This window comes from Palaemon carinicauda, unplaced genomic scaffold, assembly GCF_036898095.1.
Source record: "Palaemon carinicauda isolate YSFRI2023 unplaced genomic scaffold, ASM3689809v2 scaffold11, whole genome shotgun sequence".
Taxonomy (NCBI): domain Eukaryota; kingdom Metazoa; phylum Arthropoda; class Malacostraca; order Decapoda; family Palaemonidae; genus Palaemon; species Palaemon carinicauda.
Genome location: NW_027168593.1, coordinates 147,501 through 173,898, shown reverse-complemented (window position 1 = coordinate 173,898; position 26,398 = coordinate 147,501). Strand labels below are relative to the sequence as shown.

Genomic DNA, 26,398 nt, shown 5'->3' with positions numbered 1-26,398 from the left:
TAATGTAGAAGGATTTTGTGTGTCATCATAAGCATTTTATTTTTGTTTATTGTTATAATTACTGTTTATACACGGTCTTATTCTACAGTTTATTTCTGCATATATATTTATATATCAGCTCTGTATTATATTGATGTACAATGATTTTTGTATATTATCATAAGCATTTTATTTATTTTGTTATAATTATTGTTTATACAGAGTCTTATTCTATCGTTTTTCATGTTAAAGTAGTTAACTGTTGTTTACTTAAAATAATGGGAGTAAAACTTGTGTGCTTGTTCTATTGTTACTAGCTAACGCTAGTTTCTTGATTTTAATTTGTAATATGTACGTTAAGTCCTTCACAACAGATGTCGTCCCGCTATTCATGGATACATATTTATGGTTATAGAATTTGTGTTTTTGCGGAGTCCTTGGAAACGAGCCGAGGCGACATCCAAACCTTTGTTTTAGGGAGAGACACAACCGGTGGTGCTTCTAACGCACGTGTTATAAAGGGATTTCTCTCTCTCCCAGTTTAAGACTGGAAGTGCGAGGGGGTTATTATTATTATACTGTGAACTATTATAGTACTCAAGAAGTTTTGCTCAGTAGAGCGTGATTGACAAGTGTATGCTGCAGTTTGTGACTTATATATTGAAGAGTTAAAAAAAGCTATACTAGAATAGCGAAATTAAGCAGAATAGTCTTATTTTATTTTCACACCTGCCAATTACTGAACCTGAATGTGACAAGTGGCGACCCTGCCAGGATTGGCAACAGTGAAAAATATAAAGGCTGGAAGTTGAAGTCATGGAATCCTTCAAAGAATATCTTGCATTGGCAAAGGACTACGGACTGGACGACGAGAAGGTCATTGAGTTTGCCGAGCACAGTGTTCAAGCAGAAGAAAATAATCTTAAGAGAGAAGAGAGACTGAAAAGGTATGACGACGAGCGTGGGAAGGCTTTGGCCGAATTAGAAGAGAGGGAGCGGGAGCGACTACATGCACTAGAAGAGAGGGAGCGGGAGCGACGATATGAACTAGAAATAAAGAAACTTGAACTAGAGGCAGCACGACACCATGTAGAGGCACCAACAGTGATCAATAACCACTCTCCTAAAGCAAAAATCCCAAACCTCCCGGAGTTTGTGGATGGTAAGGATGAGCTTGACAGCTACTTGTTAAGGTTTGAGAGGTATGCTAACACACACAAGTGGGACAGGTCAACGTGGGCCTCGTCTCTTAGTGCTCTTTTGACAGGGAATGCCCTTCTAGTCTATGGTCGGCTCTCTGACGATGATGCAAAGGACTATGAAATTTTGAAGAAAGCGCTCTTCAGAAGATACGACCTTACTGAGGAAGGCTTCCGTAAAAAGTTCCGGAACACGCCCCCAGAAGAAGGAGAGAGCCCTGCACAGTTCATTGTCAAGCTCAAGAACTTCCTCAAGAAGTGGATGGAACAAGCTGGTGCTTATGAGACTTTTGCTGAGCTCCAACAGCTGGTGATCAAGGAACAGTTCATCAATGCTGTCTCAAATGCACTGGAAGTTCATTTGAAGGAAAAAGCCCCTCTTAATCTGGATGACCTGGCAAAGGCAGCAGAGCAGTACCTCACAGCTCATGGAACTGAGCTCTATAAGGAGGCCAAGGTAGCTAAAAAGCCTGTGTATCGACCACCTAAGCAGACAGGACCAAGTGCTTTTGAGAATTCTTGGCATGGGCCCAATGAGCAAGTCAAAGGGACTTCAGCTAGAGATGTAAGGTGCTACAAATGCAACCAGCTCGGCCACATAGCATCGAAGTGTCACCTCTCAGATCAGTCAAGGGGTCCTAGAAATGACAAGAAGTGTATGTTCTGTGATAAATTTGGTCATGATCTCCCTGAATGTAGGAAATTGAAGACCATCAAAACTGCTTATTTGGATGTTGAGAAAAGTGTTGAAGAGGCACAGACACCAGTGGCACAAGTCTCGTCCTTCTGTTCAATCAGTGCCCCTCCTCCAGAAATGGATGTAGCAAAGATAGATGCTTGCATCAAGGAAGGAAAGCTTTTCCTTGAGAATGGTTTTGCAGTCCCTTGTATGAATGCTTGTGTTCCAAGCAATGAAGACTCTATGCCAGTGACAAAGGGTCGAGTAGGATCCCACATTGTTCGGGTGTTGCGTGACTCTGGATGTAGTAGTGTGGTAATCAAACAAAAGTTTGTTGATCCTGATCTTTACACTGGAACCTTAGTGCTGGTCAGGCTTGCTGACAACTCCTTCCGGAGAGCTCCAATGGCTAAAATCCACATCAACACTCCATACCTGATTGGAAAAGTGGATGCAGTTTGTCTTCCTGACGCCCCCTATGATCTTCTAATTGGAAACGTCCCATGTGCAAGACCAGCTGAAGACCCTGACCCAGCGTGGCAGGACACCTGTGACCAGGAGACCTGTGCAGTGGCAACAAGGGCACAAGCAATGCGAGAGGGTAAGAGACCCTCTCCACTGGTAGTGCCAGGCAGTAACCTTTACAGAGAAGTCGATAGGGATGAAGTTTGTCGACTACAGAAGAAAGATGACACACTGAAGAAGTTTTGGACCTCTAAAGAAGAGAGAAAAGGAAGGCAAGTAATCCGGTTTGAAACCAGGAAACAGTTATTGTACAGGACATTTGTTCATCCAGACATCAACCATGGGAATCCAGTCTCCCAAGTTATGGTTCCTAAACCACTGAGAACACAAGTCCTGACATTAGCTAATGAATCTACCTTAGGGGGCCACCTGTGTGCTAAGAAGACAAAGGAGAAGATCCTCAGAGAGTTCTACTGGCCTGGAATGGGTGCAGATATAACGAGGTTCTGCAGATCTTGTGACATCTGCCAGAAGACAATCAGCAAAGGTAGGGTGACAAAAGTACCTCTTGAGAAACTGCCAATCATTGATACTCCATTCAAGAGGGTATCTTTGGATATAATTGGTAAGATACACCCACCATCTGAGAAGGGACACCAGTTTATCCTCACTATGATGGACCATGCCAGTAGGTATCCTGATGCAGTGCCCTTGAAGAACATTGACTCTGAATCAGTTGCAGAAGCTTTGGTAGATATGTTTAGCAGGGTAGGGGTGCCTGAAGAAATATTAAGTGATCTTGGAACACAGTTTACCTCTGACTGCATGAAGGAAGTAGCTAGACTCCTCAGCATGCGACAACTTACAACTACTCCATACCACCCAATGTGTAATGGATTGGTGGAAAAGTTCAATGGAACTCTAAAGCAAATGCTGAAAAAGTTATGTCAAGAGAAGCCTAATCAGTGGCACCGGTATATCAGTGCTGTGTTGTTTGCTTACAGAGAAGTTCCTCAAGAGTCGACAGGATTCTCCCCCTTTGAGATACTATATGGAAGATCTGTAAGAGGGCCAATGCAGATTTTGAGGGAACTATGGACAAAAGACATTGAAGAGCCAGAAGTCAAGAGTAGCTATCAATATGTCTTTGAGCTCAGGAAAAAAAATGGAAGAGACCATGAAACTAGCAAATGAAGCACTGAAGTTGGCACAAGGGCGATACAAACATTACTATGATAGGAGATGCAGGCCTCGAAGTCTTCAGGTAGGCGATCAAGTACTGATTCTACTCCCTACGGACAGCAATAAGCTACTCATGCAGTGAAAGGGCCCGTTTAATGTAGAGAATATTGTGGGCAAGAATGATTATGGTATAAACATTCATGGAAAAGTTAGAACTTTTCATATCAACATGTTGAAGAAGTATCTTCAAAGAGCAAAAGATGTCATCTTAGATACAGCGTGTGCTGTGTTTGACAATGTTAGCAACTCAAGTATAGACATCCATGAGGATGAAGAGTTATTGGAGATAGCACCAACCTCTGGATCAGAAACAATAAAGGATATTATGTTTGGCTTAAACCTTGACCTGCATCAGGAACGTCAAATCAAAGAACTTGTGCGGGAGTATGAAGATATCTTTACGGACATCCCTGGAACGTCAAACAAAGGTGAGCATGAAATAGAACTTACATCGGATGAACCCGTGAGGAGTAAGCCATACCCGGTACCATATGGTGTCAGAGCGTCCCTTAGGAAAAAGATAAAAGATATGCTAGACATGGGTATCATCCAGGAGTCTGCATCACCTTATGCTTCGCCAGTGGTGATGGTAAAGAAATCTGATGGGTCAAATAGAGTATGTATAGACTTTAGAAAACTTAATCGTATTACTATATTTGATCCAGAACCAATGGTTACAGCAGATGATGTTTTTTCTAGGTTATCAGAAAGCAATTTCTTTATAAAGATTGATTTCACCAAGGGCTACTGGCAGATCAAGGTTCGATCAGAAGATGTCCCAAAGACAGCTTTTGTTACTCCTGACGGCCAATATGAATTTCTTAAGATGCCTTTTGGCATGGTTAATGCAGGAGCCACATACGTTAAGTGTATGCGAACACTTCTTAAAGGTCTCGATAATGTGAAAAGCTATATAGATGACTTACTGGTACACACAAAGTCATGGTCTGAGCATTTAGAAACCTTGCAAGAGTTATTTCAGCATATTAGAAATGCAAATCTCACAGTTAGGCCAAGCAAGTGTATTTTAGCTTCAGAAACAGTGCAATTCCTGGGGCATGAAATCCAGGGAGGCACTTTGAGTCTTCAGGAAACCAACATTAGTAAAATTCAATCAGCCTCACAACCAAAGACTAAGAAGGAGGTAAGATCGTTTTTAGGACTTACGGGATTTTATCGTGCTTATGTCCCAAACTATGCAACCATTGCTGCTACGCTATCTGACCTGACAAAGAAGGGGAAAAGCAATGTTGTACAGTGGCAGGAGCCTCAAGAGAAAGCATACAACAGTCTGAAGTCTATACTGGTTAATAAACCTGTCCTGCGCCTTCCAGACCTAAACAGAAGATTCATCTTGAGAACAGATGCTTCGGACGTGGGACTAGGGGCAGTGTTACTTCAGGAATATAAGGATGGTTTGTTCCCCGTGAGTTTCGCCAGCCGGAAACTGTTGGACAGGGAGCAAAGATACAGCACTATGGAGAAAGAGTGTTTGGCTATTGTGTGGGCTCTGCAGAAATTCAAAATGTATTTGTATGGTGTTGACTTCACGTTACAAATGGATCATCAACCGCTGGCATTTTTGAACAGTTCGAAGTTTACAAATGACAGAATAATGAGATGGGCAATGTTCTTGCAAAATCATCGATTCAGAGTAGAAGCAATAAAAGGTAGTTCAAACGTTGGAGCTGATTTTCTAAGCAGGGTATTGGGATAATTCTTGTCACAATGCCGGGTTGACTTTTAGATGAGATGTCTATACAGATAATGGTGGCTAAAACTTGATAAATTGAATTGTAATATTGGGAGTATAAATTTGAAAATTTATACTTAAAAGGGGGGCCTGGGTCACAAATCAATATATCTGCGTATATATTTATATATCAGCCTTGTATTATATTAATGTAGAAGGATTTTGTGTGTCATCATAAGCATTTTATTTTTGTTTATTGTTATAATTACTGTTTATACACGGTCTTATTCTACAGTTTATTTCTGCATATATATCTATATATCAGCTCTGTATTATATTGATGTACAATGATTTTTGTATATTATCATAAGCATTTTATTTATTTTGTTATAATTATTGTTTATACACAGTCATATTCTATCGTTTTTCATGTTAGAGTAGTTAACTGTTGTTTACTGAAAATAATGAGAGTAAAACTTGTGTGCTTGTTCTATTGTTACTTGCTAACGCTAGTTTCTTGATTTTAATTTGTAATATGTACGTTAAGTCCTTCACAACAGATGTCACCCCGCTATTCATGGATACATATTTATGGTTATAGAATTTGTGTTTTTGCGGAGTCCTTGGAAACGAGCCGAGGCGACATCCAAACCTTTGTTATAGGGAGAGACACAACCGGTGGTGCTTCTAACGCACGTGTTATAAAGGGATTTCTCTCTCTCCCAGTTTAAGACTGGAAGTGCGAGGGGGTTATTATTATTATACTGTGAACTATTATAGTACTTAAGAAGTTTTGCTCAGTAGAGCGTGATTGACAAGTGTATGCTGCGGTTTGTGACTTATATATTGAAGAGTTAATAAAAGCTATACTAGAATAGCGAAATTAAGCAGAATAGTCTTATTTTATTTTCACACCTGCCAATTACTGAACCTGAATGTGACACCTCTATTTTTTACTATTCCCTTAACTACCCCCAACACTTTGCAACCTTCATTCCCTCTCTGATGTACATCTGCTTCCACTCCACCATTTGCTGCAACAACAGACCCCAACTACTTAAACTGATACACCTCCTCAAGTAACTCTCCATTCAACATGACATTCAACCTTGCACCACTTTCCCTTCTCGTACATCTCATAACATTACTCTTACCCACATTAACTCTCAACTTCCTTCTCTCACACACTCTTCCAAATTCTGTCACTAATTGGCCAAGCTTCTCTTCTGTGTCTGTAACCAATACAGTATCATCTGCAAACAACAACTGATTTACCTCCCATTCATGGTCATTCTCGTCTACCAGTTTTAATCCTCGTCCAAGCACTCGAGCATTAACCTCTCTCACCACTCCGTCAACATACAATTTAAACAACCACGGTGACATCACACATCCTTGTCTTAGCCCCACTCTTACCGGAAACCAATCACTCACTTCATTTCCTATCCTAACACATACTTTACTACCTTTGTAGAAACTTTTCACTGCTTGCAACAACTTTCCATTAACTCCATATAACCTCATCACATTCCACATTGCTTCCCTATCAACTCTATCATACGCTTTCTCCAGGTCCATAAACGCAACATATACCTTCTTACCTTTTGCTAAATATTTCTCGCATATCTGCCTTACTGTAAAAATCTGATTCATATAACCCCTACCTCTTTTAAAACAACCCAGTACTTCTAAGATTGCATTCTCTGTTTTATCCTTGATCCTATTAATCATTACTCTACCATACACTTTTCCAACTATGCTTAACAAACTAATACCTCTTGAATTACAACACTCATGTACATTTCCTTTACCCTTATATAGTGGTACAATACATGCACAAACCCAATCTACTGGTACCATTGACAACACAAAACACATATTAAACAATCTCACCAACCATTCAAGTACAGTCACACCCCCTTCCTTCAACATCTCAGCTCTCACACCATCCATACCAGACGCTTTTCCTACTCTCGCTTCATCTAGTGCTCTCCTCACTTCATCTATTGTAATCTCTCATTCTCATATCCCATCACTGGCACCTCAACACCTGCAGCAGCAATTATATCTGCCTCCCTATTATCCTCAACATTCAGTAAACTTTCAAAATATTCCTCATCTTTTCCTTGCCTCCTCTCCTTTAAACAACCTTCCATTTCCATCTTTCACTGTCTCTTCAATTCTTGAGCCAGCCTTCCTTACTCTCTTCACTTCTTTCCAAAACTTCTTCTTATTCTCTTCATATGAATGACCCAATCCCTGATCCCACCTCAGGTCAGCTGCCCTCTTTGCCTCATGTACCTTGCGCTTCACTTCCACATTTTTCTCTTTATATTTTTCATACTTCTCTATACTATTACTCTGCAGCCATTCTTCAAAAGCCCTCTTTTTCTCTTCCACTTTTACCTTCAATTCTTCATTCCACCATTCACTGCCCTTCCTCCTGCTGCCTCCAACAACCTACTTGACACACACATCACTTGCACTCCCAACAAAATTTTCTTTTACTAACTTCCTCTCCTCCTCTAAATTGCCAGTTTCTCTTACTTTCACTTCGTTATATGTCATTTTCAACCTTTCCTGATATTTACTTTTTACCCCCGGTTTTATTAGCTCTTCAACCCTCACTAGCTCCCTTTTACATCCACGTACTCTATTCCCCCACTCTTTTGCTACAACTAATTTTCCTTCCACCAAAAAATGATGAGGCATAATAATAATAATAATAATAATAATAATAATAATAATAATAATAATAATAATAATAATAATAATAATAATGATGTTGATGATGATGATGATGATAATAACAAAAGTATTAATAATTATGACAACAACAACAACAACAACAACAACAATAATAATAATAATAATAATAATAATAATAATAATAATAATAATAATAATAATGATAATAATATCGAACCACCACTTCTTGGGAAAAATAGAATCATAATTATTCACTGCCTTTGGGCCTACATGTCTCAAGCATTGTCTCTACCAGGAAACTTTGGAAACTTTAATCACAAACATTGTTAGGGAACTAGTTGTGAAGTTTTTGTAAACTCATCAGAAACTTTCTGTGTTATACGAGTCCAAACACTGCAAATAGTTTGAAAACAGATACAGTGACTAACTATCTAAAGGCCAGTCAACAACAGGAAAATTAGCGAACAATATTTGTACACGGATTGCGAAAAATGTTTGAAGTAGATTCGACAATTTTTTAGAATTTGAGAACATTACATTGTTGTCCAACGGGTTTCAAAATAGAAAAAAAAAAAAAAAAAAAATTAACGAAGAATCAGCCAATGGTTCAATACAATTGCAGCCTTCAACATATCCCTCTGAAAAAGAATGCCATTGCCAATGCTGTGATTGAATTACAACTGCCAAGGGTGGAATCAGGCTACTCTACCTTCAATCGCAAATTGTTGGGTGTGCTATTGGCTGTCCGTAACTTTCGCCACTTCTTAGAAGGTAATCCCTTCGTGATTCAACCAGACCACGTGCCTCTGGTGAACGCCTACACTAGACAATCCGAAGCCTGGTCCACCTGTCAATGCTGACGTCTCTCTGCCAGGGTTCAATACCATTGTACCCTTCAACTTATCCCTCAGAAAAAGTATGCCATTACCGATGCTGTAATTGGATTACAACTCCTTGGCAACAGCCCAGAAAAAATACCCAGAGTACCAAGCATGTAGGACATCCTGCACATCCCTCCCTTGGGAAGACCTCACCCTCTAAGATTTCAACATCACCCTCCTTTGTGATGTCAGTACTGGTAGACCACGACCATGGATAACTGCTCCCATGCACCAACAGGTTTTCTTTATTTCATTTGTGGCCTCTAATATCCTTCACGCTGATCTACTTCACAGCTACTGAAGACGAATTTTATTCAGCACAGCATTACTAAGGATGCTAATGAGTGGGTCCGCTCCTGGACTTCAAGCCAAACTTCAAAAGCACATCAACATACTGATTCAGGAGTGGGTACCTTTCCTAAATCTCAGAGTCATTATGCCCACATTCACGTCAATATAGTATGTCCTGTACCCACATCACAAGGACAATGTTACTTTTTTACCATCATTGAACACTCCATGGAAACTGCAGCATCTGCCTTATATATATCTGCTTTACTCTCTGGGTGGATAGCGAGATTTGGTATCCTTGACAATATTAAACTGACAGGGGAACCACTTTCACCTCTCAGTTGTGAACATCATTAGCAAATCTCCTGGGAATTGGCCTACATCAAACAACTGCCAACAACCCTGCTGCCATCAGAATGGTTGAACTTTTTATTACATCGTCAAAGCAGCTTTGATGTCCCTTTGCAAGGATTTTATCTGATTTACCCAGTTTTCTTGGGTCTTCCTGACACTACGGACCACTCCTAAGGATGCCCTGGATGACTGAGGAGCTGAAATGGTGGTGAGTGACCCTTTGGTCATCCCTGTCAAATTTTTTTGTCTGAAACCTCCTCCGACAATCTCAAGTGCCAATGTCACATTGGAGGAAAATTTTCTCACAAGCCAACAGCTAAGCACATTCTGACAGATTTGAACTCTGCAACACATATTTTCCTGCGCAACAACACAAGCAATCACCACTAAATCCTCTTACACAGGACCTTTCCTCGTGACCCGTCACAATCCAAAGGCTTTCTTTACATTCGTGGCAAAAATGGCTGGGTCTCCATTGATTGCCTAAAACCTGCATATCTCCTGCAAGATGACCCTATTACAGTACTCCTCTCAAGAGCAGGGTTCCCCATTTCCCATATATGTAATATTTTAAAGGAGAAGCGATGTAACGCATGTGTTTCAAACACAATCGTACACTGTAACATTTTCTTTTTTATTGTATATCTTGCTATACACCTTACTGTTAACAGACCTTGTTAAGGCTGCCTTTTCATGAATTATTTTGTTTGACTTTGTGTGATATTTTTGTCCAGAACCTATTATATATAAACTCACTATCTGTTGAAATAAAGATAGTTCCAGTCATCTTGCCTCTCCGTTACACAACCTAATGGCTCCTACTCACAATATATATATATATATATATATATATATATATATATATATATATATATATATACATATACATAAACATATATACACACATATATATATATATATATATATATATTATATATATATATATATATATATATATATATATATATATGTATGTATATGTTTATGCATATGTATATATATATAAATATATATATATATATATATATATATACATATATGTATATATATATATATATATATATGGGAGCCGGACAGAAACCCAAAAGCCGTAAACCTGACAGCCACAAGACCCTAAGCCGGAATCCCGAGTCACCAGGTAACCAAATTCCAAAGATTTTTATTTACAAATTTTGACATCAAAAGGAGCTAATTAGCATACTAACCAGCCCACTCACAGCTACTCTCATCCGTGATTCTTATTGAAAGTTATTCAAAGCATAAACAATTCAATTGGCAAATGACCAGCTTTAAATATACTTAGAAATCCAGGAATAAGAGATTAGAGAGATAAACTAAAATCAGAAAATCTAAACTTTTCCCATATCACCCGAAAATCAAATTAAGTATTCCCACTCCCGCTGTATGGTATATGAAGCCAACAAAAGATATGCAACACAAATATAATTGGCTTATGATATTTTGCTAATAATATATGCACTGCTAATTTCCTAGCTTCTAATAACAATAAAACTAAACGTTTTTTCTTAAACGTGACAGAAAAATTTTACAGCTCTCCAAGTTTGTATCTCAGGTGTTAATCTGACCTTGGTGCATATGTAATGATTAGAATAGTTAATATTACATGTTTAAAACAAATGACGTAATATGTCATGTTGGTTGGAAGAGCTAACCCTGGGATTTGCTGTAGTCATTCAGATTGTAAACAGGACATATAATGCAAACCTATGCAAACCTCGGCAAATTGACATTCTTCTTAAACGTCAACACATTGTCTCATCATGTGAAAGTTTGTGACGTCACCGGATGCAGGTGTCTTCCGATTCCGTCACGTGTCTAAAGTAAACCAAGCATACGATATCTGTGATATCGATAATTTATTCAGTTCATATCTAAACTTCACCAGAATTGGTCATCTGGACCAACACAGCTTCCTCCAGTGATGGAGATGTTTAACTCTGTTGTTTTTATATAATAAAGACTTAAAAACTATTAAGATGTATTCATGTACCATTTAAATACATCTGAAAACAACTCATACTCAAATGTGTGCTTAATACAGTAGCACGCCAATAAATGGTGGCAGCGATTAAACTCTAAGACAGCGGTTAAACTCTAAGAATTAGAGAAAAATCTTCAAGACTTCAAAATAATAGCTGTAAAACCAGAGAAATATCTTCAAGACTTCAACATAAAAGCTGTAAAACCAGAGAAAGATCTTCAAGACTTCAAAATAAAAGCTGTAAAACCTGAGAAAGATCTTCAAGAACTCAATATTATCTACAAGAATCTACAATTTTGACTAAGTCCAACGGAAAAGCTAACATCAACATATGTTAGCATACAACCTGAATCTTCAATCAACATCCTAGGAAACCCAAGGACTGGCGTTCAACAATTTCAAGACATATCCAGGAAGAACTACATTCAACAAGAAACTAGAACGAGACATCGCTAACAAAACATCAAGAGAGAGAGAGAGAGAGAGAGAGGACGTGTCGACTTCATATATAAGCTAAGTACAGATATTTTGTATTCATTCCAGTTTGGGCAGTGAAGTGTAGTTATCACAAGTCGTTAGTCAATTATTACTGGGGTGAGTGAATTCCTAAACTTTGTTATAAGAAACTCCGAATTCTCATTTAGAATTTTTCTTTCTTTGTGCTAATTCCTTTTTCTTTCAGAAACTCTTGGGGAAATGTTTTGGGATTAGTAACATTGTTGGGGGAATTTTTTTATACATATGCGTTTACGCAGTGGGCGTCTGTACTCGTATAGATATTTTGATAGAATTGAAAGGGGTCAAAGAGATAGAAAAAAAAAAATACAGCAGTCATGGCTCCTCCTGTCAGCCCTGCCCCTGGACCTAGTGGTGTAGGCCAGGCTAATCCTCCTCCAATTGTGACGCTTGTAAATGCCAGGTCAGCAATCCTTCCTTTTCAAGGTCGGGTCAACGGGTTCTTGCCACAAAATGTGGAGTCATGGATTTCATCCGTTGATGCCCATTTAAATGCCAAACAAATCGTAGATCCTTTTGTACAATTACAAGAAGCTAAAAGTTTTATAGATTTTTCTAAGGGGGATGCGAGTGCGTATTTAAGAGGTATTTCATTTCAAGAAGCAGTTACTTGGGATGATTTCAAAGTTAGGTTACGCGCGATCTATGGGGGTGAGGAAGCCTTGGATGTAGTGTTAACGTTACGAAATACACTTAATCAAGCCACTATGAATCGGCTTAATGTTATTGAGAGAGCAGCTCTCATAGCTGATAGGCTTAACGAATATCAGGACATTTTAGGTAATTCCACTTGGGTTACTAACGATAACATCTTCGTGAAAGATTTTTTACGATTAATGTATTTAACTTGCATGACACTTATGTTGCCTGAAGCTTTAGTGCGGTGCTTTGATAAGAAGTTAATGCCTGCAAGTACGGAATTGGATGTCTATAAACAGATAAAGAAACACATGTCCAAGTGTCCAGATCTCGATCCCGTGTTAACTCAAGTTTTTGCTAAGAATGAAACAAAACCACAAACAGTGAACGTAATTAACAGTCCAGTAGCGGGAGTGACGTGTTACAACTGCAAACGTCAAGGTCACATAAGCGCAGACTGTAGAACGAAATTTTGCTCAGTTCACAACACAGCATCGCATTCTTATAGTCAATGTTACGCGCGTAAGACACAACAATATCCTAGAAATACACAGTCAATTCCACAGTCAGTTCCATATGGAAATAAAAAGAAAAATCCTCATTTTAACAATAAGAAGAAACAACAAAATGTCAATGCAGTTCAGAGTCCGAAACAAACAAACACTTCTTCAAATATCGCTGAGCCTGGGCCGTCAAACCAGACCTCGCAAGGTCAGTCTAATTTTCAGAATGTGCAGAGCAAAGCAAATACCACATAGTTAACTCTAGAGGGGAAGAGAGTGATGTTGGGTCAAGGTCATTTATGTCAACATCAACAGTATTGAATAATCAATTTAATGTTTTATCAGATAATTGTGAGACAATAGATTTTCCTATGAAACACACGGCCGAATTAAGTAAAACAGTGCATGCTCCCGTAGATTTGCAACGAATTCATACAATAATAAGCCAAAATGAGTTACGGCCAACCTTATATGCTGTAAATTTAGAACACAAATCCTTTACGTTATTTTTTGACTCTGGTAGTCCACGTAATATTATGGATTTGAAGACGCATCATTTGTTGTTTCCGAACTTTCCGATTGAAAAATCAGGAATTAGACTTTCAGGTATAGGAAATAATGAATTAAACGTCATAGGCATAACTCATATTCAGTTCAGAGTCGGTAATCGCACGTTTGCCGATACATTTGTTGTTGTAAAAAACATTAATATGTATCCAGCTGTAATTATAGGATACCCATCTATGAAAAATCAAAACATTATCTTAGCTCCTGCCAAGCACGGCGTGTATATCAAAGGGAAATTCTATAAGTCTTCTAATACCTTAAAGTCAGTTTTGGATAAAAAGGAGACGACAAATGTAACCGTAACGTACGTTGAAGAACCAATAACTTGTCTCACTAATAAAGAAATAATATACGCGACCCAGCAGAATTCTCGTTCACCCGTAATATCATCTTGCACGCAATATATCGAACCAAACATACCTTCGAATTTAATAGTGCAAATAAAGAAAACACTACCGGGATCTGAAATATTAATCCTTTCCGATACTTTGAAAACTAACGGATTGTCTGTCACACAAGCTATTTATACAGTAGGCTCACATCAGCAATGTAATATCGAAGTCTGTAATCATTTAAATAACACTTTAGTAATTCACAAAAATCAACATATCTTGGATGTAGAAGTTTATAAACATCGTATTCTTACCGTTGCTGAAATCAATCACTCTCAATCAGTTGCGGATGAATCCCTTTTGCGATCTATTAAAAATAAAATCAGTAAGGACATTCAAGACGAAGAAATTCAGCAGAAAATTTCTGAACTTTTAAATAAATATCAAGATGTCTTTTCCACTACGGATGGATCCTTAGGAAAAACAGATGTGATCGAGCATCAAATAAGGTTAAAGGACAAGAAAAAAATTATATATGTACCCTCGTACAGACTCCCTATGAAATTCCAGAATGAAATAAATGATGAAGTAGGTAAAATGTTAGAGGAAGGAGTCATTAGAAAATCAAACAGCCCTTATAATTTTCCTTTAATAGTTGTACCGAAAAAAGATCGAACATGGCGTATCTGCGTCGACTTTCGTCGTCTAAGCGAGGAAACGATCCCTGATTGATTCCCAGTGCCATGTACTGACGATATTTTGTCTTTGTTAGGTCAGAATAAATATTTTACCAGTTTGGACTTACTTAAAGGCTTTCACCAGATATCATTAGAAGAAGATAGTATCCCATACACAGCCTTCAGCACAGCCAGAGGACATTATGAATTTTTACGGATGCCTTTTGGTTTACGTTGTGCTCCTATAACATTTACAAGAATGATTAACATAGTGTTTGGAGACTTGTTAGGGGATATATTGCATGCCTATATGGATGATCTTGTAATCTTTTCCAACACCTTAGAAGAACATCTACGTAAGTTAGAACTAGTACTACAGAGATTAAGACAACATAACTTAAGGGTAAAGATTAGTAAGTGTGAATTTTTCAAAACAGAATTGATATATTTGGGTTTCATGGTGTCAAGCCAAGGTCTTAAAGTAGTCCATGATAAGGTGTCGGCTATACGTAATTTTCCCATACCTACTAATGTCAAGGGATTACAGCAATTTCTGGGTTGTAGTGGATATTACAGGCGTTTTATACGCAACTATTCAATAATAGCCGCTCCTTTAACTGATCTTACGAAGAAGGGCGTAGATTTCATATGGTCTGAGCAACATCAACAGGCGTTTAATACTTTGAAAGATGAACTGTGTAGTTCTCCTATCTTAAAATTTCCTGACTTCGGTAAGGAATTCTTAATTGCAACAGACGCCTCAGACTTAGGAGTAGGAGGGGTATTGCTTCAGCAATATGATAAACAGTTTTTCCCGATAGCTTTCTATTCTCGAAAATTGAGAACTTCCGAAAGTAAGTATGCGGTAATAGACAAGGAAGGACTAGCTATTGTTAATTCGCTAGTGCATTTTAAGTTCATAATTTACGGTTATCCCGTTAAGGTTCTTACTGACCATAAACCACTAACAGAGTTCTTTAAAGGCTTCAATCACAGCCCTAAACGAACTCGGTGGCATTTGATCATTCAAGATTTTGGCGCAAGAATTGGGTATTTACCTGGGAAAGCAAATATCATTGCGGATGCATTATCACGCAACCCCGTGTCATCTTGTACGGAGCCTTTAGCTGAATTAATAGATATATCAACATCCATGCCTATTGTAAAAACAATATCTGAACAAGAAGATTTAGGCTGGAGCGCTGAATTGTTACAGACTGAGCAAAGAAAAGATCAGAAAATAGAAACAATTATAAATGCTTTGAAAGGCAATCATAAAGAAAAGGAATATATAAAGTATAAGCAGCAGAATTATATAATCAAAGATAATATTCTGTGTAAGACTGTGACAAGGAAAACCCGCAATACACCACATGTAACTAACGACCAGGTAGTAGTACCAATCTCACTTATTTCCACTGTCCTGAATTGGTTGCATTCAAATCCATTACATGGACACCCTGGGTTCTCATTAATGTCACAGAAAGCCAAATCATTGTTTTATTGGCATACAATGCTTATAGATATAAAAAGACACATAGCTAATTGTCGCACATGTCAGGAAAACAAAGGGCATACGAAAACACCTGTCAGCCTAGGAGCTTATCCTGTGCCCAATCAACCCTTTGAAAGAATACATTTAGATTTGTTAACAGGATTTTACGAGTCAGACAGAGGAAATAAGCACCTCTTAGTAATTATAGATGCTTTAACTCGATATACAGAACTAATAGCGCTTAAAACTAAAACTGCGATTGAATGCGCTAGGAAGTTTTACGAGTGTTACATTTGTAAACATGGAATTCCACACATGATAATCTCAGACTCGGGTGGTGAATTTAATAATCACTTTCTTACCTCATTGTGTGAATTCCTCAACATAAAGAAGATTAATACCATGATATATCACCCAGAGTCGAATGGGCTAGTGGAAAGAGCAAATAGGAAGATATTAGATATATTGAGGGTAACACTAGGGGGATCAGACCCCAACTGGGATATTGCAATACCGGCGGCACTGAGTACTCTGAATCATTCATATCATATATCAATTAAAATGTCACCGCATGAAGCATTGTATGGTACCCCAGTTAGAACACCTTTCCATGTATTAACGCCTACAACTAATCTATCAAATCCTTTAAAAGAATGTATAAATGCAAGTATAAGTCGATATGATATCCTTCGAAAGAATTTAGAAGAATCACAAATCATAATGAAAAGGAATCATGATAAAATAGCGAAACCAACAAAAACATATACCGTGGGTGATAACATCTATATTCAAATCAATGTCAGAAAAGGGCTCAACTATAAATTAACACCTAAGTTTGAAGGCCCATTTAACATTTTGGAAACATTAACGGCCAATAGGTTTAGAATTCAAAACGTAGCCCAACCCACGGATGAGAGAATAGTACCATTGGCTCACATAAGAAATTAAAAAGAAAAGAGAGGAAAAGAAGTAAGGGAAAATTTTATTTTATGTGATTAAAAGTTTTCTTTTTGATACAGGAGTAATTACATATATTTTTTCTCGTTACAGGTTTCCAAGATGAATTTTTTGTTGTTGGGAGTGATATTGTTCGCTCAGACATTTTTCTCGTATGAGATGAGTTCTAAGACTAAAAATATATATTTTAAATATGGCAATATAGTTGAAAGACAAGAAGACATTTTTATTACGTCAACTAGCGTAATTGTAGAAGTGAATATGCAAGCAATTTTTCTTCAAGAGAATGATGTCATTAGCTTAAGAAACGCCATTTCAAGGTTTTCTGCATCATTGGATGAGTTGCATAGAAGACATTTTCATTTGACTACTAAGAGTTTGCTTGGATCAACATTAAAAGTTGCAGAGATGCTATCTGATGACTTGAAAAATAAGACTGGCGAGACAGGATCTTTGGCTTATGACCTTTTGATGTGGACTGTAGGACACGAACATAAAGAAAGACGGAATCCGTTCATTTATGCTGCATTAAGCATCTTTGGGTCTGTTGCAAGTTTAGGTTTAGGAATTTCCAATCGTCTTAAAATTAGTAATCAAAATAAGAAAATTGAGTTCTTGACTCATAAAGATGAATTGATTATGTCAGAACTAAGGGATCAGTTAGCTTCAATCAATAAAATTATGGATTTATTAAATGAACATTCAGATAATATCGTTCAAATTATGGAAGTACAGGATTTGTTGGCAACATTAACGTATTATGATTCAAAGATAGATCACATACATAACAGAATTGCACATTTCATTGAGAAATCCAAGGATTATGTAGAAGCTATCACGTTAGCAACTAAAGGTGTATTGTCGCCCCATTTGTTGCCTATACGTTACTTAAAATTAGTTCTGAAGAACGGAAGGGATAAACTAGGCTATGTTCCTTTGTTAGACGAACATAGGTTAGAATTTTATTACAGCCTAATTACAGTAAACGTAGATAATAACAAGATTAGGATTACAATTCCCTTTGATTCTTCTGATGCCTGGCAATCTTACAGGATATCACCATTTCCGACTTTCATGACGAATCACTCAAATCCAGTAATATCCATTTTGACAGGACACGTATTGATTTCCCCAGACAAGGAAACATATACGGTCATTAAAGACTTAAATCAATTAACTCACTGTTCAGACGCAATGGATAGAAAAATATGTACAGCTGACTCATTTGAATTCCGTAAAAACTTAATGGATTCATGCGAGTTAGGTATAGTGCTAGACGGTGCTCTCTCCCATACAAGTGAAAATTGTCTGGATAAGCTTTATCCCTTTGACAATAAAGAATTCAATTGCAGACTGAATAATGGCTCGTGGATACGATACGACAAGGACGGCTTCAATGTATCATGCCCTGACGGACCCACATCCTTTACACATATATTCGTCGCAGCAGATGGTTGTGTCGGGACTTCCCCGAATTCCATGGTGACTGGTCTACGGACAATCATCAGAGAACGAGCCTACTTCGCGAACTTCACGTGGACCTCTACAATGCCAGCACTTCCTCTCCCATACAACGGAAATGTGGCAAAGCGGTTGATGAAACTTACCGAAAAGGACCACCTGTCACCGACTTATAAAGAAATTCTTCACCCCATACTACTGGCTGGTTTGTGTTTCACGGTGGTGATATTTATCGCCGTGAACATCCTTGTTTGGCGTAGGTTACGGCACAGCAAGCAGCTAAAAAGGAATGAGTTGCATAGCCCCGACAATACCCCCTATTGGATCCAGTTCAAAGCTGTTTGAGTGGCCACCTCATTCGCTAAGGGAGTAATTTGTCGGGAAGATGTTTGTATGAAAAGCTGATTAGTACGCTAGTAATATGTAATTAAAGAAATTCTCTACATTTGCATTGTTAAAAATACATTTAAAACAACATTTAAAAAATAAATAAAATAAAAAAGGATATAAATCATTTTTTTTTCTCTCGGCATCTAATAAAAATATATAAGCCGGAATGTTAAAAAAGAAAAGAGAAAAAAAAAGAATAAAATATATAACAGAATCTATGGGCATCTAATAAAATATATCAGCCCTATATATAAATATATATATATGTACGAAACCATGGTACGTGTACGTACCAGGAATTCGTGTTTGTGCACTAAAAATTGAGTATCTTGTTCCTGACAAAGGTAACAATTATTCTTTATCAAGTTACCGAATCATATGTAAGTCAGAATTTATTTTGTTTTTTGGTACCATGTAATAATTTGCTAGCAATGTACCATATATATGATCTTGGTTTTATCATGCATTTTTCTTTTTGATTTGGTAATATCTTTTTTGTATGCATTATTGTTATTATTTTTTAATGTGCCTATTTGGACATTCGTCCTCAGTTGGTTATGGCTAAAGTTAAACAAAGAATAATGCGTATGTCCACTCACACCTAATAACCATGTTTCGGCTTGTTGTTAAATTTTTGTAAAAAAAAAATTGAGATAGCTGGCCGAGCTTATGTAATGATTAGAATAGTTAATATTACATGTTTAAAACAAATGACGTAATATGTCATGTTGGTTGGAAGAGCTAACCCTGGGATTTGCTGTAGTCATTCAGATTGTAAACAGGACATATAATGCAAACCTATGCAAACCTCGGCAAATTGACATTCTTCTTAAACGTCAACACATTGTCTCATCGTGTGAAAGTTTGTGACGTCACCGGATGCAGGTGTCTTCCGATTCCGTCACGTGTCTAAAGTAAACCAAGCATACGATATCTGTGATATCGATAATTTATTCAGTTCATATCTAAACTTCACCAGAATTGGTCATCTGGACCAACACAGCTTCCTCCAGTGATGGAGATGTTTAACTCTGTTGTTTTTATATAATAAAGACTTAAAAACTATTAAGATGTATTCATGTACCATTTAAATACATCTGAAAACAACTCATACTCAAATGTGTGCTTAATACAGTAGCACGCCAATACATACACGTGAAATGACCCTTGCCTCGACCACTCGACTAAACCTCTTTGCCTTTGACCGGGATTCAACCCGCTACTGGGAAACGACTGTCCTCTGTGTAGGCCCAAAAACGGGTTTATTCCGAATTATTTTCCATATAACATACATGACCCAAATAATAATTCATTTGTTTTGACAAACTTATTTAGAAGATAAAGCATAAATAGATATTTCCCATCGGTTATGGCATACAAACAGAAATATTTTGTATTTTGATGATATATACTTTTAATGGAGAGAAACGACTGACTATTATGGATTAATGATGAATGATCTACCCTTCAATAATTCCATTCCTTGAACCTGTATATAATTATGACACGTTCTCTCTTCACCTACCTACGTAATATACATAATCCCTTTCCTATGTCAATAGCGCTCTCACTCTCTCTCTCTCTCTCTCTCTCTCTCTCTCTCTCTCTCTCTCTCTCTCTCTCTCTCTCTCTCTCTCTCTCTCTCTCTATATATATATATATATATATATATATATATATATATATATATATATATATATATATATATATATATATATATATATATATATATATATATATATATATATATATATATATATATATATATATATATATATATATATATATATATATATATATATATATATATATATATATATATATATATATATATATATATATATATATATATACATACATACATATACATATATATATATATACCAAGGCACTACCCCTAATTTTGGGGGGTAGCCGACATTAACAAATGAAACAAAACAAAAAAAGGAGACCTCTACTCTCTACGATCCTCCAGCCTAACAAGGGACTCAACCGAGTTCAGCTGGTACTGCTAGGGTGCCACAGCCCACCCTCCCACATTTCCACCACAGATGAAGCTTCATAATGCTGAATCCCCTACTGCTGCTACCTCCGCGGTCATCTAAGGCACCGGAGGCAGCAGCAGGGCCTACCGGAACTGCGTCACAATTGCTCACCATTCATTCCTATTTCTAGCACGCTCTCTTACCTCTCTTACATCTATCCTCCTATCACCCAGAGCTTTCTTCACACCATCCATCCACCCAAACCTTGGCCTTCCTCTTGTTCTTCTCGCATCAACTCTTGCATTCATCACATTCTTTAGCAGACAGCCATTTTCCATTCTCTCAACATGGCCAAACCACCTCAACACATTCATATCCACTCTAGCTGCTAACTCCTTTCTTACACCCGTTCTCACTCTCACCACTTCGTTCCTAACCCTATCTACTCGAGATACACCAGCCATACTCCTTAGACACTTCATCTCAAACACATTCAATTTCTGTCTCTCCGTCACTTTCATTCCCCACAACTCCAATCCATACATCACAGTTGGTACAATCACTTTCTCATATAGAACTCTTTTTACATTCATGCCCAACGCTCTATTTTTTACTACTCCCTTAACTGCTCCCAATACTTTGCAACCTTCGTTCACTCTCTGACGTACATCTGCTTCCACTCCACCATTTGCTGCAACAATATACCCCATGTACTTAAACTGATCCACTTCCTCAAGTAACTCTCCATTCAACATGACATTCAACCTTGCACCACCTTCCCTTTTCGTACATCTCATAACCTTACTCTTACCCACATTAACTCTCAACTTCCTTCTCTCACACACTCTTCCAAATTCTGTCACTAATCGGCCAAGCTCCTCTTCTGTGTTTGCAACCAGTACAGTATCATCTGCAAACAACAACTGATTTACCTCCCATTCATGGTCATTCTCGTCTACCAGTTTTAATCCTCGTCCAAGCACTCGAGCATTCACCTCTCTCACCACTCCATCAACATGCAAGTTAAACAACCACGGCGACATCACACATCCCTGTCTCAGCCCCACTCTCACCGGAAACCAATCACTCACTTCATTTCCTATCCTAACACATGCTTTACTACCTTTGTAGAAACTTTTCACTGCTTGCAACAACTTTCCACCAACTCCATATAACCTCATCACATTCCACATTGCTTCCCTATCAACTCTATAATACGCTTTCTTAGATCCATAAACGCTAAATATTTCTTGCATATCTGCCTTACTGTAAAAATCCGATTCATAAAACCCCTACATCTTCTAAAACCACCCTGTATTTCGAAGATTGCATTTTCTGTTTTATCCTTGATCCTATTAATCATTACTCTACCATACTCTTTTCCAACTACGCTTAACAAACTAATACCTCTTGAATTACAACACTCATGCACATCTCCCTTACCCTTATATAGTGGTAAAATACATGCACAAACCCAATCTACTGGTACCATTGACATCACAAAACACATATTAAACAATCTCACCAACCATTCACGTACAGTCACACCCCCTTCCTTCAACATCTCAGCTCTCACACCATCCATACCAGAGGCTTTTCCTACTCTCGTTTCATCTAGTGTTCTCCTCACTTCATCTATTGTAATCGCTCTCTCATTCTCATCTCCCATCACTGGCACCTCAACACCTGCAACAGCAATAATATCTGCCTCCCTATTATCCTCAACATTCAGTAAACTTTCAAAATATTCCGCCCATCTTTTCCTTGCCTCCTCTCCTTTTAACAACCTCTCATTTCCATCTTTCACTGTCTCTTCAATTCTTGAGCCAGCCTTCCTTACTCTCTTCACTTCTTTCCAAAACTTCTTCTTATTCTCTTCATATGAATAACCCAATCCCTGACCCCACCTCAGGTCAGCTGCTCTCTTTGCCTCACGTACCTTGCGCTTTATTTCCACATTTTTCTCTTTATATTTTTCATACTTCTCTACACTATTACTCTGCAGCCATTCTTCAAAAGCCCTCTTTTTCTCTTCCACTTTTACCTTCACTCCTTCATTCCACCATTCACTGCCCTTCCTCATGCTGCCTCCAACAACCTTCTTGCCACACACATCACTTGCAATCCCAACAAAATTTTCTTTTACTAACTTCCACTCCTCCTCTAAATGGCCAGTTTCTCTTACTTTCACTTCGTCATATGTCATTTTCCACCTTTCCTGATATTTACTTTTTACCCCCGGTTTTATTAGCTCTTCAACCCTCACTAGCTCCCTTTTACATTCACCTACTTTATTCCCCAACTCTTTTGCTACCACTAATTTTCCTTCCACCAAAAAATGATCAGACATACCGTTAGCCATACCCCTAAACATGTGCACGTCTTTCAATCTTCCAAACATTCTTTTAGTTATTAACACAATCCATTAATGCTCTTTCTACTACTCTTCCATTTACCACTCTTACCCATGTATATTTATTTTTATCTTTCTTTTTGAAAAACCTATTACTTATCACCATCTCTTGATCAACACACATATCCACCAGCCTCTCACCACTCTCATTTTCACCTGGTACGTCATACTTCCCAATGTCACCTTCTACCTCTCCAGCGCCCACTCTAGCATTTAAATCACCCATGACAACTACATAATTCCTTCTACCCAGTCCTTCTACACACCTAGTTAATTCATTCCAGAACTCATTCCGCTCTTCTTCACTTTTCTCACTACCTGGCCCATACGCACTGACAAACGCCCAACATTCCCTAGCCAACCTAACCCTTACCCACGTTAACCTAGATGATATCTCCTTCCATTCCACTACTTTACCTGTCATCCATTCACTCAGCAATAAAGCCACACCCTCTCTCGCTCTTCCCCTTTCAATACCAGACACTCTACCAGACATTTCACCAAACATCACTCTACCCTTTTCTTTCATCTTCGTCTCACACAAGGCCAATACATCCATCCTTCTATTCCTAAACATACTTCCAATTTCACATCTTATACTCTCTATCGTACTACATCCACGCACATTCAAACACCCCAAAACTAGAGTGTGGTGAGCAGTCACTCTCCCCCCAGCTCCATCTCTTTGTTGCTGTCTCACAGGATGTAGATACAGGAGAGGGGGTTCCCAGCCCCCTCATCCCGTCCGTTTTAGCCGCCTCTTACGACACGCAAGGATAACGTTGGCGCTATTCTAATTTTTATATACCCCCGCGGCCCCAGGGGGCTATATATATATATATATATATATATATATATATATATATATATATATATATATATATATATATATATATATATATATATATATATATATATATATGAATACAGGCTACTATACATTATCCTACCTTCAGTATAACAATTGATAATTAGAACCGTCATCTAAAGTCAGTCTATGCAGAAATATTATAGGCACTTTCTATCAGTGAGATTAGTGACAACTCCGAAACAAGATACAGTAGTACCCCGGGGTACGGCATCCCCAGCTTACGTTTTTTTCATGTCACGGTGTGGAATACGATGTTTTTTCGTCCCCTCGTTACGACCTTTTTCCCCACCTTACGGCATCGAATTCCAAAACTCAAACTTGGCGGTTTCTACCCGTACGACTGCGCGAGTCACTAGCTTACCACCATGCTCATATATCACTGCATACGTCACTAAGAAGCTGGTCTGCTATTAGTCGGCGTCACGGGGTCACTAAGATGCCGATGCAATATTGGCTGAAATCCCTCCCACAATGCCTGAGAGAGATGCTGCCTCTCTCTCTTTCTCTTTGTTATACTCGCGCTCAGTTCAGAATCTCATATGCGTTTCGTAAAGACTTGATTTCGTGTGAGTGCTTGCGATATCGTATTTTTTTGGCATTTTAGTGCTTAATTATAACTTTAATTCGTTAGCCATGGGTCCCAAGATTGCTAGTGATGTTAAAGGGAAAAGTAAGAAGATGATTACTATGGAAACAAAGCTGGAGATCATAAAGAAAAATGAAGAAGGCATGCGCATCGTTACCCTCGCTAGTATGCATTGCCATAACCAGTCTACGATTGGTACAATTATTAAGAATAAGGAAGCCATTAAAGCAAGTAAGTCTTCTAAAGGCATGACTATCCTTCCAAGTGGAAGGACCTTAATCAACGACGAGATGGAGAAACTCCTTCTTCTATGGATTAAAGAGAAGGAAATTGGTGGTGATACACTCACGCAATCGGTAATTTCGCATAAGGCGAGCGCCATCTTTGCTGATCTCGTGGAAGCCCAGAGAGACGGTGGAGGCGAAGGAACGTCACAGCAAGCCCCCCCAAGAGTTCAAGGCTTCTCATGGGTGGTTTGATCGCTTTAGGAAGAGGACTGGTGTTCACTCAGTCGTCGAGCATGAAGAGGTGGCCAGTTCTGACAAGAAAGCAGCAGAAGAATTCCTCAGGAAGTTTGAGAACGTAATTTCCAGAGAAGGCTATATTCCTCAGCAAGTGTTTAACTGTGATGAAACTGGCCTTTTCTGGAAGAAAATTACCTGCCGTACATATATTACAGCTGAAGAAAGGAAACTTCCTGGCCATAAACCGATGAAGGACAGACTTACGCTCGCATTTTGTGCAAATGCCAGTGGGGACTTAAAAATTAAACCCCTACTAGTGTACCACTCAGAAAATCCTCGTGCCTTCAAGGCACAAAATATCACGAAGGAGAGGCTCTCAGTATTTTAGAAGTCTAATGCCAAGGCCTGGGTCACGAGGACCATATTTATTGAGTGGATAAACGTCTGCTTCGGTCCTGCTGTCAAGAACTTTTTAGAAGAGAACAATCTTCCTCTCAAATGTCTCCTGGTACTGGACAATGTCCCTGCTCACCTTCCTGGCCTCGAGGACATCATTCATCCTGACTTCTCCTTCATTGAGGTTCTCTATCTCCTCCAGCCTATGGACCAGCAAGTGATTGCCAACTTTAGGATGCTTTACACGAAGCATCTGTTCAAAAGATGCTTTGAAGTGACGAAAGCATTCAACTCACCCACCGTGAATTTTGGAAGGGGCATTTTGACATCGTTCAATGCCTGAAGATGATTGACAAAGCTTGGAATGAGGTTTCACGGAGCAACTTGAACTCCTCATGGAAGAAACTGTGGCCAGCTGTTGTGGCAGAACGAGACTTTGAAGGTTTCAATCTCTCAACCGAAGACAAGCCCATTGATGATCCTGCCCCTGAGGGTGATGTTGAGGAAATAATTTCAATCGGCAGGTCCATGGGGCTTGTTGTCGATGAGGCTGACGTCCATAACCTTATCGAGGAGCACAGGGAGGAGCTTACTACTGAAGACTTGAAGGAGTTGGAGGCAAGGCAGTTGACCATCATTCAAGAAGAGCACA

At 38.4% G+C, this 26,398-nt stretch overlaps 1 protein-coding gene across 1 annotated transcript; it reads left to right on the top strand.

Annotated features, from left to right (window-relative positions):
- Positions 1 to 795: 795 nt before the first annotated feature.
- On the top strand, positions 796 to 25,738 carry LOC137635274 (uncharacterized). Its single transcript, XM_068367735.1, has 7 exons — positions 796 to 1,354; positions 1,535 to 2,598; positions 2,926 to 3,384; positions 3,920 to 5,269; positions 9,142 to 9,306; positions 24,132 to 24,199; positions 25,258 to 25,738. Exons 1-7 carry the CDS (start codon positions 796 to 798, stop codon positions 25,736 to 25,738), a joined length of 4,146 nt encoding a protein of 1,381 aa, XP_068223836.1.
- Positions 25,739 to 26,398: the final 660 nt, after the last annotated feature.